At 36.1% G+C, this 13,996-nt stretch overlaps 1 protein-coding gene across 2 annotated transcripts in view; it reads right to left on the bottom strand.

The window, feature by feature from the left end:
* The window catches only part of agfg2 (ArfGAP with FG repeats 2), a 30,767-nt gene that overhangs the window by 732 nt on the left and 16,039 nt on the right, over nucleotides 1-13,996 (bottom strand). For both annotated transcript variants that reach the window (XM_056461197.1, XM_056461198.1), the window contains 7 exons: nucleotides 8,338-8,526; nucleotides 8,125-8,209; nucleotides 7,921-7,967; nucleotides 6,493-6,576; nucleotides 3,693-3,803; nucleotides 3,412-3,482; nucleotides 1-401 (listed from right to left, as the gene is read on the bottom strand). The exon at nucleotides 1-401 is cut by the window's left edge and continues 732 nt beyond it. In XM_056461197.1, the coding sequence (XP_056317172.1) occupies nucleotides 354-401; nucleotides 3,412-3,482; nucleotides 3,693-3,803; nucleotides 6,493-6,576; nucleotides 7,921-7,967; nucleotides 8,125-8,209; nucleotides 8,338-8,526 (635 nt within the window). In that variant the 3' untranslated portion in view covers nucleotides 1-353. The remainder of the gene's footprint in view (nucleotides 402-3,411; nucleotides 3,483-3,692; nucleotides 3,804-6,492; nucleotides 6,577-7,920; nucleotides 7,968-8,124; nucleotides 8,210-8,337; nucleotides 8,527-13,996) is intronic.

Raw genomic sequence — 13,996 nt, 5'->3', positions numbered from 1 at the left:
AGCTTGTGTGTGTGCAGTGTTAATGGCTCTCATAAGCACCTTTCATCCAGAGTTCTCCTGTCATCAGAAAAAATAACTCAGATTTTAGGCGAAACCCACACAAACACACACACACACACAGAGCTTGATTTACTATAGCATTTGGTAGAAAAGGGCATGTATGAACACACACTCACGCACACATACAACAAAGCATATACAAATGGTTACAATACTGGCTAACATACATACACACACACGCTTTTAAACGTACATGAAGACACATACACACGCAGAAGTTTTGGATGTTTTCTGTAGGTATGGCAAAGTAAACACTGGCTCTCTTCTTTCTCTGTGGTCGAGGTGGTTCAGGATCAGATAAAAGGGTTCAGTGATGCTCCTCTGGTTGGGTAAACATTCCCCTGTGAGAAATCAAGGAAAATACTTTAGAAGCATTAAGGTTCAGGCCAAAAATTAGCTGGTCGTCATTTATGTAGTGAATTTTTCTTCTAGCTATCTTTGGTGATTCATAGAAGGCAAGTCAACAAGTATTTGAGTCCAAGAAATATATACAGGTGAAACAAAATTAATACCTGTGACATAAGTTGAGGACTTATGAGGTGAATGATTGGTGTGTTGAAGAAACGGCTGTGAATTAAAGGTAATATGTTGTCTGTAGTATTCATTTTTTTGCTCGCACTAATCGTTTTGTTTCATTAGATCTCAATAGCTGGGTTTCCATCCTAACGTGAAGAAAATTCATGAAAGTTCACAAAAAAAATGTAAATTAGATGCATTTCCATCAAGTTGTCCAGAACAGCTGACTATAGTATTGGTAGCCTAGTAAACAAAAAGTAAACAAGGCAAGTAGGGCTGCGCAATATATCACAAACTTATTTTTATCGAGATAATAGTACATGTGATGTACTGTATGTATCGCACACATGTGATAAATTACATTTATTTGATGCACTTGTTGTTTATCTAAAATTGACCAATCAAATTGGGTCTTACGCAGGGTGCGAATTACAGGGTGGTTTGGGACGAGATTGACCCCCCTTATTAAGACTTGATCCCCCTAAAAGATGTCAAAACAAGATGTATGGGGGGTCATTTTGAATTTGACAAAAAGTTCACTCTGATTTGTATTTTAAATACTAATGTTAATAATTAAAATAATCAACATCCATTTGCTCATACCATTGTGATGGCATAATCACACATCAGTCTAGGCGAGAAAAAAGTCATTCAACAGTCTGAAAGCAGCAGATTTAGAGCACCGATAGACACTGTACGAGTTCACATGAAGACTGATTTCTCATGAAACAGGTGTTTGTTTCTACATATAGCCTAAAAGTAAAGTCAAAATAGATGCGTAGTTTGTATAGTTTGAACTAAAGTAAGCCGAAAATAGCTAATCAGGTGTTTCAATGACGTAACTCGCGGCTGAATTATCTCAGTCTGCTGCATGATTTGGGAAAAGAACAATGTTGTGACAAGTGTTTCCCAAAACCCATAGGTTCTCTGTTGCAGATCCGTCGTTTGAACCACTTTAGTTATAACGTAAAACTCCCATAATGACGCTCTAAATGAGATATAGTAACAATTTCTTTAGAGAAGAACCCCATATGTATAATTAAAAAAGTAATAAAATAAAAAAAATCCAACATTAGTTTTGGTATAAAAATGCATTGCAAATTGAAATATATGTAAATGGAACATATAGGGCCAATGTTTCCTTTACAAATATTATAGAGAATATTCTAAAAAAATAAACTTACTAACAAAAGCTAACACGTATTCTAATATATAAATCACATAAATAATGAGGCTTTTTATTTAAAAATACAATTTTATACTTCTTATGAAATGAAAAAAATCATACTTTAATAATAAGAATAATAATTATTATTAATAAGTAGGATATTGTTTATTTATTTATATAAACAGTACATATACTTGATAAATAACCAACTATAAATAAAAAGCATTAACGTATGCTATATATTTTTGTTTTCACAAGTTTGGAGACCTAACATAAATTCCGCTTTTAAATAACAGGTTACCTAGATAGCTTTTGTCATGAGCCACGGCTGTGTTCAAAATGGCATAAATGTTTTGAAAAGTGCACTACGAAGGGAACGCAATTTCCAATATGAAGATCGCTAAAACTAAACTGTAAAAATACGTTGAAAGCAAATTACACCTAAGAGAGATGACTTTAATGTTTTTTTCTTTTAACCATTCCAAGTTTAAATGTTGGAACGTTCTAAATGAATAGGGCAAAGGGGGATAACTGAGAATAGAACACAGCCAGGAACTATGCTTGTAACTACAGCTTGAGAGGTGTAGTTACAAGCGTACAAGTTTGCGAATGTTCAGTGGAACGACGTATTTGGCACACACCAAATCAACAAATTATGTTTGTATCGACGGAACTTGCGACCTTAGTTGACTAACGATGGTTTTCAGAAACGCACCCCTGGAGTAGCGAGTAGCAGTTAAGTTGCATTTTTATGAATCACCAAGGACCAGTTATAGCTAAAAATCTTCTTAAATGTTCCACTGAAAAAAGTGTCAGCAGCATGTTAAATGTCCCAACCCACACACACATACACCAAGAAACATGTGCTACAGAAATATAAGGCCAGTGCTGGGTAGGTTACCAAATAAAAAAAAGCCAAATAAAAATGCTTAGTCAAAAAAAGCTATTGTTTTTTAGGTAGAGAAAAATAAGAATTAAGTGAATCAATGAATTCTATAAAAAGTATTGCCCTTTTGTGCATATCACGTGCGCAATCGTGTAACCAGTAAGTATTTCTAGTTTTATTTCTGAATAGCGCATTATGTCAAAAATATGTAGAAATTTTCAAAATGGAGCATTCAGCCTCCCTTCATGGCATGACAAATCCTTTAAATATAAATGTATTCACAACACAAAAGGGAATGACAAATACAAGTATAAAACCAACAAATATATAAAGGTATTCATTATAAACCTCAAGCCTAAAAGATTTTATTAAAAGCAACTGAATCTAGTGGAACAAAAACAAATACATCTCATATTCGGCAGGCACCAATCCAAATGTGTACATGCTTTACACTTGATTTGCTTAAAGTTAATCACATTAAATAAGTCACTTTGGAATATAAGTCATAGAAAGTTTCATATGATAAAGCAACACTTATATTTAGGAAAATATGGTATTTCAAGAGATAACACCTAATCTAATTACAAGCATTATAATTAAATATAATCTGATTACATAATCCAGATAAACATATAATGAGTTGGGACTCAGCACTGTGTAAGGCACTCAAGTCAGTCATTTAGGTCAAGCTAACTAAGGACGCTCAGTGATTTACGATATACAGGTTTATCTACTACACCTGTTGTATTGACTCTTAGCATTGAAAGCGGATCATACTTACAGTAAAAGGATTGACAGACATTGGTCGTGGGACTTTAGGGATGGACTCCGGAGCAGGAAATGAGCTGAAACCTTCAAAACAAGCCAAGAGGGTAAAAATAGCACACAGTTCAGATCAGCAAATTGGCTTCTCTCCTCGGTCATCTTGAGTTTTCGCTCTGCAGTGTCTCTTCTTAAGCTCTACTTCCTGACTGGTTGTTTTAATTGATTAGTGGACTATTATAAGAAGGAGAGTTTCACAGCCATTAAGCAGATTTGAAGAGTTAAGCTTGCTATACTCACCATTCGCTTCCTGGTTATTAGACTGTTGATGTGAAAAAGCACTTTGGGTGGCGGTGGGTGCAGGAAAACAGACAGACTGAGGAAAAACAGCTGAGGAGGAGGAGGCATCATCTGTCAATCACAAACAAACAAACAAACATCAAAAACAGCAACGTCATCAAAACATAAAAAAACATTACAAACACCGTCCGCCCATCCACTCTTTTGTCTATCCGTCCATCCTCAGTTTGTCTATTGATCCATCCATCCATTTATTGATCCATCTGTCCATCCGTACATCAATCCATCCATTTGTCTGTTGATGCATCCATCCACTCATCTGTCCATCCATCCATCCATCCATCCATCCATCCAGCCATCCGTTTGTATATTGATCAATCCATCCACTCATTTGTCCATCCATCCATCTGTTAATCTATTGATCCATTCATCTATACATCCATCCACCAATCTACTCATCTGTCCATCCATCCATTTGTCTATCAATCTATCTATCTATCTATCTATCTATCTATCTATCTATCTATCTATCTATCTATCTATCTATCTATCTATCTATCTATCTATCTATCTATCTATCTATCTATCTATCTATCTATCTGTCTATCTATCCATCCATCTATTTGTCTATTGATCCATGCGTCCATCTGTCCGTCCATCCCATCCATCCATCCATCTATTGATCCATTCACTCATCTGTCCATCCATCCGTTTGTCTATTGATCAATCTATCCACTCATCTGTCCATCCATCTGTTTATCTATTGATCTATCCATCCATACGTTTATCCACTTATCTTTCTACTCATCTGTCCATCCATTCATTTGTCTACTGATTGATCCATCCATCCAGCTGTTTATCCATTGATCTCATCTGTTTATCCATCTGTTTGTATATTGATCCATCCGTCCGTATGTACGTTTGTCTAATGATCCATCCATCCGTTTGTCTATTGATCCATCCATCCACTCATCCATCCATCCATCTATTGATCCATCCATCCACTCATCTGTGCATCTATCTGTTTATCTAATGACCAACCCATTTCTCCATCCATCCATACCTCTATCCACTTATCTACTCATTTGTCCATCCATCCATTTGTCTACTGATCAATCCATCTGTTTATCCATCTGTTTATCTATTGATCCATCTATCTATAAGTCCATCCAAATATCTGTCTGTCTACTCATCTGTCCATCATTTGTCTATTGATCAATCTGTCCTTTCATCGCATCCATCAATTAATTTGTTTATTGATCCATCATTCCTCTCATCTGTCCATCCAGCCATCCATCCGTCTATTGATCCATCCATTCACTCATGTGTCCATCCATAAATTTGCCTATTGATCAGTCCATCCACTCATCTCTCCATCCATCTGCTTTTCTATTGATCCATCCATCCATCTATTGATCCATCTGTCCATCAGTTTATTCATCCATGCATCCATCCATTTGTCTATTGATCCATCCATCCACTCATCCATCCATCCATCCATACCTCTATCCACCTATCTATCTACTCATCTGTGCATCCATCCGTTTGCCTACCGATCAATCCATCCATTAATGTCTATCTATCTATCTATCTATCTATCTATCTATCTATCTATCTATCTATCTATCTATCTATCTATCTATCTATCTATCTATCTATCTATCTATCTATCTATCTATCTATCTATCTATCTGTTCATCCAAATATCTGTCTTTCTACTCATCTGTCCATCTATCCATTTGTCTATTGATCCATCTGTCCATCCATACATCCCTCATTTGTTTGTCTATTGATCCATCCATCCTCCCATCCATGTCTATCTATCTATCTGTCCATCTATACTCCATCTGCACTCTTTATATACATTCAAACAGGTGTTTTGTGACAGATTTTTTTGAGTTTTGCATTAGACATAAAGGACAGATTGTATGTTCGACATTTGTATTGATCTCTGTGTTCTAGACACTACGGTCAGTACGCTAGACAAAGTATTATTTCCTCTGACACCTGGTCTTCAGCCAACAATAAATTCAACAAACCACTCTCTTTGCGTTGGAGTTTTACCAGGTGACATCACTGTTTGCGTTGGCTTCGAGATCTACCACTAGGCTTACAGCATTTATGGGAGTAAGCATTTCTGTGTGATTTATTAAACGTAAGGCCTTGCAATAGTTCCGCACGGGAACATCGGCATATCCAATTATCAGATTCATTGCTTTATGGATTAAGTTCCTTTTAAGCCAAGCACGATCTGTCAGATTTATAGCATTGTAAAAAAATGTATCCTTCACGATACACAACTATGGGCTTGTGTCCAGCAGTCAGATTAATGCTGAGTCTGACCCTTGTCTGCATGGAATTTCAGTGGGAAATATCCATACGTATCAATAGTAAATATAAAACTTACTAAATCTGAGATGAAGAAATCACACATATATCATGCAGTACACTATTAAGACTTCAGTCTGTTGAAGAAAAAAAGCTTATATAATATTAAAACAGATCCCAACACATTTTTCTTTCTGATAACATCACTTTCCAAAAACTAGCATTAAACTTTACTGCAATTATTTATATATTTCTCATTTGAGTGTTAGTAGACTGTATGCTTAATATCTGTTGATACTGCTCCTTCAACAGGCATTTAACTGACTATATAAAAAACTTTGCAAGTACATGTCAACTTACACTAACAATAACCCCAACCTAACAGTCTACTTATAATCTATTGAGAATTAGTTGGCATGTAACTTAAATTCAACAAATCCATCAAAATAAAGTGATACCAGAAAACTTGTACCTGAGGTTGTGCTTTTGAAGGGGTTACTAGGAGAAAGAACAGGCTGAGCACAACTGGCTGTGGAATTGAAGGGGTTTGGGAAATCTGAATCAGAAAGAGAAGAAAGTGTGTTATGTGTCGCACACTGCAGAAGGTCTCTCATTAGCACAAATTGTTCTTTGGATCTATTCCCCGTTTTGACTTAATTATTGTAATTTTACACATGTTTTCATCCCAGGGATTTCCTGAGGTCAGGCTGTAAGATCGTCCAGATGTTGTGTGTCACACCCAAACTATAAAAACAGCTTAAGTTCTGTTTGAAAAACACTGGGAATGTAGATCATTTTAGATATGTGTCTTTAAATCTATTATTACTTGTTCACACACAAAAGAAGGCCCGTTTATTGAAAAACGATAACAATGGGTCAAAGACGAAACATCTCATTTTGGGGTTCACATCTAATGAAATGAACCAAAGCCATTTTGTAAATATAGAAAATATATAAAATCTAAATAAACTGTCTAAAATCTCCAAAGAATGTGTGAAACAATTCTCCATTGTAGTGGCTCAGTGGTTACAACTGTTGCCTCACAGCAAGATGGTCGCTGGTTTAAGTCCCAGCTGGGTCAGTTGGCATTTCTGTGTGGAGTTTGCATGTTCTCCCCGTGTTCGTGTGGGTTTCCTCTGGGTTCTCCGGTTTCCCCCACAGTCCAAAGACATGCGCTATAGGTGGAACAATTGGGTGAACTAAATTGGCCGTAGTGTTTGAGTGTATGTGTGTGTGTGAATGGGTGTTTCCCAGTACTAGGTTGCAGCTAGTAGCGCATCCGCTGCTTAAAAACATATGCCGAAATAGTTGGCAGTTCAATCCGCTGTGGCGACCCCTGATAATCAGGGACTAAGCCGAAGGAAAATGAATGAATTTTCCATAGTCATTCAGTGTAAAATATATTTTTATGTGAAAAATGAAGCATATTTAAGACCTGTACTAAAAGGAATAGTTCACCCAAAAATGAAAATCATTTAATCACCCTTTACTCTTTTCAGACGTTTAAGAGTTTCTTAATTATACTGAACACAAAAGAAGATCTTTTTTAAAATGCTGGAATCCTGTAACCATTGTCTTCCATAGTAGGAAAAACAAATACTGTGAAAGTCAATGGTTACAGGTTTTCCGCTTTTTTCAAGATATCTTCTTTCGTGTTCAGCAAAAGAGAGTTTGAGAGCCAGTAAATAGTGAGTAAATTTCTGTTTCAAATATTTAACTGTTTAAGTAATCATACTAAATATCGTTATGTTTTAAGTGATTAAAAATGTTTTGCTGACAACTAGGTGAAACCTATTAGTTTGAAGTATAATGATAATGTATAATGATTGTAAATCTTTCTGTTATCTTTCTTTCAATACGTGAGCCCTTAAATTACAGAATAATGCTTGGAATCGCTCACTTGTAAATGTCTGAGATCCAGATGTGGCCTCTGGAACTCCTGGGGAGCTGAAAACGACATAAAATAATGTAATGTTGACTGATTGAAGAACATTGAGGAAAAAAATGAATCCAGACACCCTTAGCAAACATCTTAACAGTAGCGTGGTTGGAGGATAACTTTCTACTAATTAATTTAGACTCGTGATGATATTTAAACCTTTACCTTGCAGGGGTGGAATTGGAGGACAGTCGGTTACCAAAGAGGGTGCTGTACTGAGGAGGTCCATCAGAGGGAGCTGTTGTAATGGCTACAGAGGGATAGAAGGACTGTTGACGCTGTGCTGTGTGTGTCTTATATTGCTTGACTTTTCGTTTGTTATGGTTTTTATGAACTATAATTTTATAAGAATAGGCACAGCCATTCATATATCCTTACCTGTGACAGGTGTGCTGTCCGAGAACACTTTATCGAGCTGTGATAAGGCTGCATACTTGTCCTGAGTGGCAGGGGCCGGAGCAGCAGAACTGAGAGCGTTGTGGGCGTGGCTTAACCCCCCGAAATCCAAACTCATCGATTTAGGGAAGGCTCTGAATGGAGCCCCGCCCCCAGTTGAAAGAGTGCGACCTAAAACAATCAGAAAAGCCTTCTTTAAATGCGTTTGTGTTGTTGTTCATTATATTAGTGAAATATATGTTGAAATAGTATGTGTTAGAACTAGCTGAGGCAATGAGAGGGGTGCAAATCTGGTGCAGTGCAATCCAATGCTTTTTAATGTTCTCACCTAACCCCACCCCTCACAGTGACGCCACTAGCTCCATTGAGTACATCATGTCTGAGATATTGAGTGCATCCCTGAGATATGCAGTCTCAGCTTGCATCATCTAGGCTGCATCCAGATACTATTGGAGGCAATGCATGAGTGATGCCAGGCTGTTGGTTTGCTGTTCCTAAGATATTCTTAGTGTTGCTCAGTGGTTACTAGGGTATTCTTGTTGGTTGCTAGGCAGCTGCTTACTGGCTCAAGTCAAAACAGCATCCCCTCCAAATCTCAGTGATCTTTATTAATCCCCTAAAGGGTCGTGTTAATGGTGAATTTATAAGTTGGTAGCTAACATCGTATTTCAGTAGGTTCTCTTTCTGTTTAGCTGTTCATTCTGCTGTGGCGATCCTTAATAAAGCAGGGAATAAGCCAAAGGAAAGTGAGTGATTGAGGGGGTAGTTTCGCTTTCTAGTGCAAAACGTTTACATTCCTCTGAGAAACGTAACAAAACTTTGTTTGTGAGCGAAATACTACACTGTAAAACCCAATATGTTAAGGTAACTCAAACCATTTAAGGAAACCGATTGCAACTAACCATTTAAGTTAAAAAACTAATCCTAATGAGTACTGTGAGCTTAATCCATTTGAGTAAACGAAGCAATTTGAGCTCAGTAAAACCCAATAAATGAAGAGAACTTAAACCAACTGAGCACTGTAAAACTCAGTAAGGCAACTCAAACTGTTTAAGGAAACCAATTGCAACAAACCATTCGAGTTGAAAAAAAATCTATGAATACTGTGAACTTACTCCATTTAAGTTGAAGTAAAGAGATATTTAATTAACTCGTTACCTTCAACACTGAGTTTAAAACTCTTTTCAAATAAGTAGAATTACAGAATTAACTTTCAGTCAATTTTGAGTTAACTACACTCATTTCATTTGATAAAGTTGACTGTTGGGCTTTACAGTGTATGAGATGGGAGAAAACAATTATTGAATGCAAAGTTCTTCTGGGGAATGTGGTTGTTTTTTGAGTAAATGCAATACATTTGTGAGGGAACCCAAACTTTCTCAAGAGAAAATGTAATATGTCTACGAGAAAACGCACATTTACTCAGGGAAATTCAATACTTTTACAAGAAATTTCAAAGTTTATTGGAGAATGGAGAAACAAAAATATTTACACTAAAGAATGTCAACTTTCGGTTGACGCAGTGGCTCAGTAGGTAGTGCTGTCGCTTCAAAGCAAAAAGGTCGCTGGTTTGAGCCTCGATTGAGTCAGTTGGCATTTCTGTGTGGAGTTTGCATGTTCTCCCTGCGTTCGTGTGGGTTTCCTCCAGGTGCTCCGGTTTCCCCACAGTCCAAAGACATGCGGTACAGGTGAGTTGGGTAGGCTAAGCTGTCCATAGTATATAAGTGTGTGTGGATGTTTCCCAGATATGGGTTGCAGCTGGATGGGCATCCGCTGCGTAAAAACATGCTGGATAAGTTGGTGGTTCATTCCGCTGTGGTGACCCTGGATTAATAAAGGGACTAAGCCTAAAAGATAATAAATGAATGAATTATTGAATGTAAACTTTCTTGGGATGAAGAAGCTTTAATTTTACAGAAGAACGCAAAATTTCTTAGGTAAAAACATTGTAATTTTACTAAAAAACACTTTTTGGTAACTTATGGGGAAAACAACATTTTTAAAGAACATTTTTGGTCAAAATGTAAAGCTTTTGAGAGAGGGTGCTAAGTTTCTTGTGTGAACGCAATACTTCGGTAAGAGAAAATAAAACTTTCTTAATGAAATGCAATAATTTGCGAGGGAATGCAAACTTTCTCAGGGTGAGAGAAACTTTCGTGTGAGAAAGTGTAAAAAGATTTTGAGGGGGGAACGCAACACTTTTGCAAGAGATGTTAACATTCTTTGGACCGGGGGAAGTGGAATACTTTAACTAGAGAACAAACTTTCTTGGCAAAGTGCAAAACTTTAGTAAGGTTTTCTAAGAGAAACAATACTTTAGCGAGAGTATGCAAACTTTCTTTTACAGGAAAACCCACTGCTTTATGAGGGAAAACATTACTTTTATGAAGGAAAAGAAATACTTTGGGTACAAATGTAAAGTTTCTCAGAGAGTGCAAAAGTTTTCTGAGACCTCCAATTTCATATTTTCTCCAATCTCATTTTTCCCATCCCCTTATCCCCTAAGGGGCCTCTGCAGATATTCTTGTATCTAGCTGTGGCACATGTGCCTCCTTTGATGTAAGTTGATAGGATTTTTCTGCCTGTTCAGTCACTTCAGAAACGTTACTGCACTCCTCACCTCAACAAGACAAGTAGTCTCCTGCATGTCCATAACACTGAAACATCACATGCCAATGTTTAATATGACTTAAGATAGTCAAACCTGCGTAACAGTATATAGATCACTAAGATATTAATATTTCATTATAATACTCATGTTTAAAATAAGGGATTTCCCCCCTCTTCTTTCTTTCCAATGTATAACCTTTTCATTTCAATGAGACTGAACAACATCTGTGACTCAAGTGATTGTGAACACCTAAAATGACTGAGTATGTGAGCGTCTATATGTGTGTGAAATGTGTGTATTTTTACATATTTATTGTCTATATATGTACACACTGTATTTAAGTGTATATCGTCTGTAAAGTACATCAATGTATTTTGCATGGTGGCTCAGTGGTTAGTCGCCTCACAGCAAGAAGGTTGCTGGTTTGAGTCCCTCCTGGGCCAGGAGGCATTTCTGTGTAGAGTTTGTACGTTTTCCCCGTCTCTAAGTGTGTGTGTGAATGAGAATGGGTGTTTCCCAGTGCTGGGTTGAGAATGGAAGGGCATTTGCTATGTAAAACATATGCCAGAGTAATTGGCGGTTCATTCCACCATGGCAACCCCTGATGAATCAGGAACTAAACTGAAGGTGTTTGATAAGTGAAAGGTGCTATTCACTCATCACAGCACACACACTGCTGGTGATGTGACAATAAAAGCGATTCGATTTGATTTACACAAGCATCAAGAGTCAAAGAATTATTACACTGACGAAAGCTTTTTTCTCCCGCTGTTTATCTAATAAATTACTGTGTGCGATCTATCTTCGTTACTCGTCATTTAAAGAAATAAGGGATGCATTGACAGGACTTTTTTTGTGGCCAATACCAATAACAATGTCAACAACAACAACAACAAAAAACCTCAGCCGATACCGTTGATCTTGATCAATTGCATACTATACTATACAGTACTAGCTAATTTTTTCTCCTTTAAATTAGTTTTACTGAACATATATTTTACTAAACAACATAGATTGCATCCATTTAACATTAATCTTTCTAACGATTTAAGAGAGGAGCATGTTAAGATAAATAAAATACAACGTGAGTATCTTCAAGTGTGATTTTTGCTATTCAATATTTCTTTTAACAACGGTAACTTTGCAGGGTTGTTCCAGGTTTCTCCACCTAAAATGTAAGAATTTTAAAGACCATTATGAATGGAATTTTAGACTTATACAGACCTGAAGGCCAAGGATTTTTACTTAAAAATGTAAAAAATCCAATTACTTATTACTTAGACCAATGGTCTCAAACTCAATTACTGGAGGGGAGCAGCTCTGCATAGTTTAGCTCCAACCACCTCCAACTCACACCTGCTTAATAGTGTCTTGTAGTTTGAACAACTTGATTAGTTTGATTAGCTGTGTTTGATTAGGGTTAGAGCAAAACTGTGCAGATCTGCAGCCTTCCAGCAATTGAGTTTGAGGCCTATGCCTTAGACACATATTTTAAATAATGTGTCAAAACAAGCAAACCCTAGTTATATACATACACATTTTCTTCAACATAACTTTTCTGTTGGACAACCTTTAAAAATTATAATAAACTAAATGTATGCACATCTGTCCTCACCATATATGGTCTATAAATGCACAGAGAGCTTTTAAACAAATTTTATTGTAAGCAATATAATTTAACCATGTACGTAAATAGAGTTATATGTTTTTTTTGGTGGATTGTTGTTGATTGGATGGATGTTGTCCCAATTGGGTAGCTTTACATGGACATAGAAAAATTAAGACTCATTTAATATTATTAAAGACCTAAAACACAATATTTCAGTATATTTTAAACTTTAGTATAAGTCTATTTTATAGTATATTTAGTATATTTTAATTTTCATTACGTTTAAAAGTTTAAATTTAAGACTTTTTAAGACCCAGTGGACACCCTGCATTTATCTGACATATTTATTTAATAAACCAAAGCCACTACTATATTATAAACCTCTTCAGTTATAAATCTTCCAGCTCTAGAAAAATATTGGCTCATTAAAATGCAGTCGCGTTTTTTTTTTTGTTATTAACCTAAACTAAATAGTACTTTAGAGCACATCTGACATATTAGACACACGATGTTTCATATTTTATACAGATTATTTTTCTTTTTTTGTGCTGAGAAAATCATTGTAATATTCAGTTCATAATAAACCACCATATTCGCCTTTTTCATATTATTCCCAATGTGGTGATAGCTTTAAAGCAATCCAGTCTCAGCCAAAAAAATATCAACAGCAAATACAGTGGGGAAAATAAGTATTGAAAATAAGTATTATAACCATTTTTTTCAGAAAACATATTTCCAAAGTTGCTGTTGACTTGAATTTTTCCTCGGATGTTGGTAACAAAAAAAGAAATCCATAAATGCAAAGAAAACAAATCTAATTAGTTTACAAAATAAGTTATGCGTAATAAAACGAAATGACATAAAGAAAAAGTATTGATCACATGAAGAAAGGGAGGTGTAGAAAGGCAGTGAAAGCCTGAAATCTCTCAGTAGTTCTTCAGCAACCCTCTGCCTTTCGTCATTGTAAATTAATATCAGCTGCTTCAATCCAACATCTACATTAGCAGGACGATGAAGATGAAACCAGAGTGGACATTTTAGCAAGACCAATAATCCAAAACGTAGCCAAGGCAATACTCAAATGCTTTCAGAGAAAGAAAATCAAGCTGTAGAATGGCCAAGCCAATCACCTGACTTGAATCCAATAGAGAATACAAAATAAATATCAGATTTAATAGACGAGACCCACAGAACCATCAAGATTTTTACACACTGTTGAAGTCTGTGAAAAACTCACACCTGAGCAATTCATGCGAGATCATTCTCCATATGAAAGGCGTCTTTAAGCTGCCATCATCAAAATATTGAATGTTAAGGTATTCTCCTTGTTTCATTTAATTGTTATTACACATAACTAATTTTTCTGATTTATTGTTTGTATTGTTTGGGTTTTTATTAAAATCGGGTTCAATCCCATGTCA

The sequence above is a fragment of the Danio aesculapii genome, chromosome 7 (genome assembly GCF_903798145.1).
Source record: "Danio aesculapii chromosome 7, fDanAes4.1, whole genome shotgun sequence".
NCBI lineage: Eukaryota > Metazoa > Chordata > Actinopteri > Cypriniformes > Danionidae > Danio > Danio aesculapii.
This window is presented reverse-complemented; position numbering and strand designations above follow the sequence as displayed.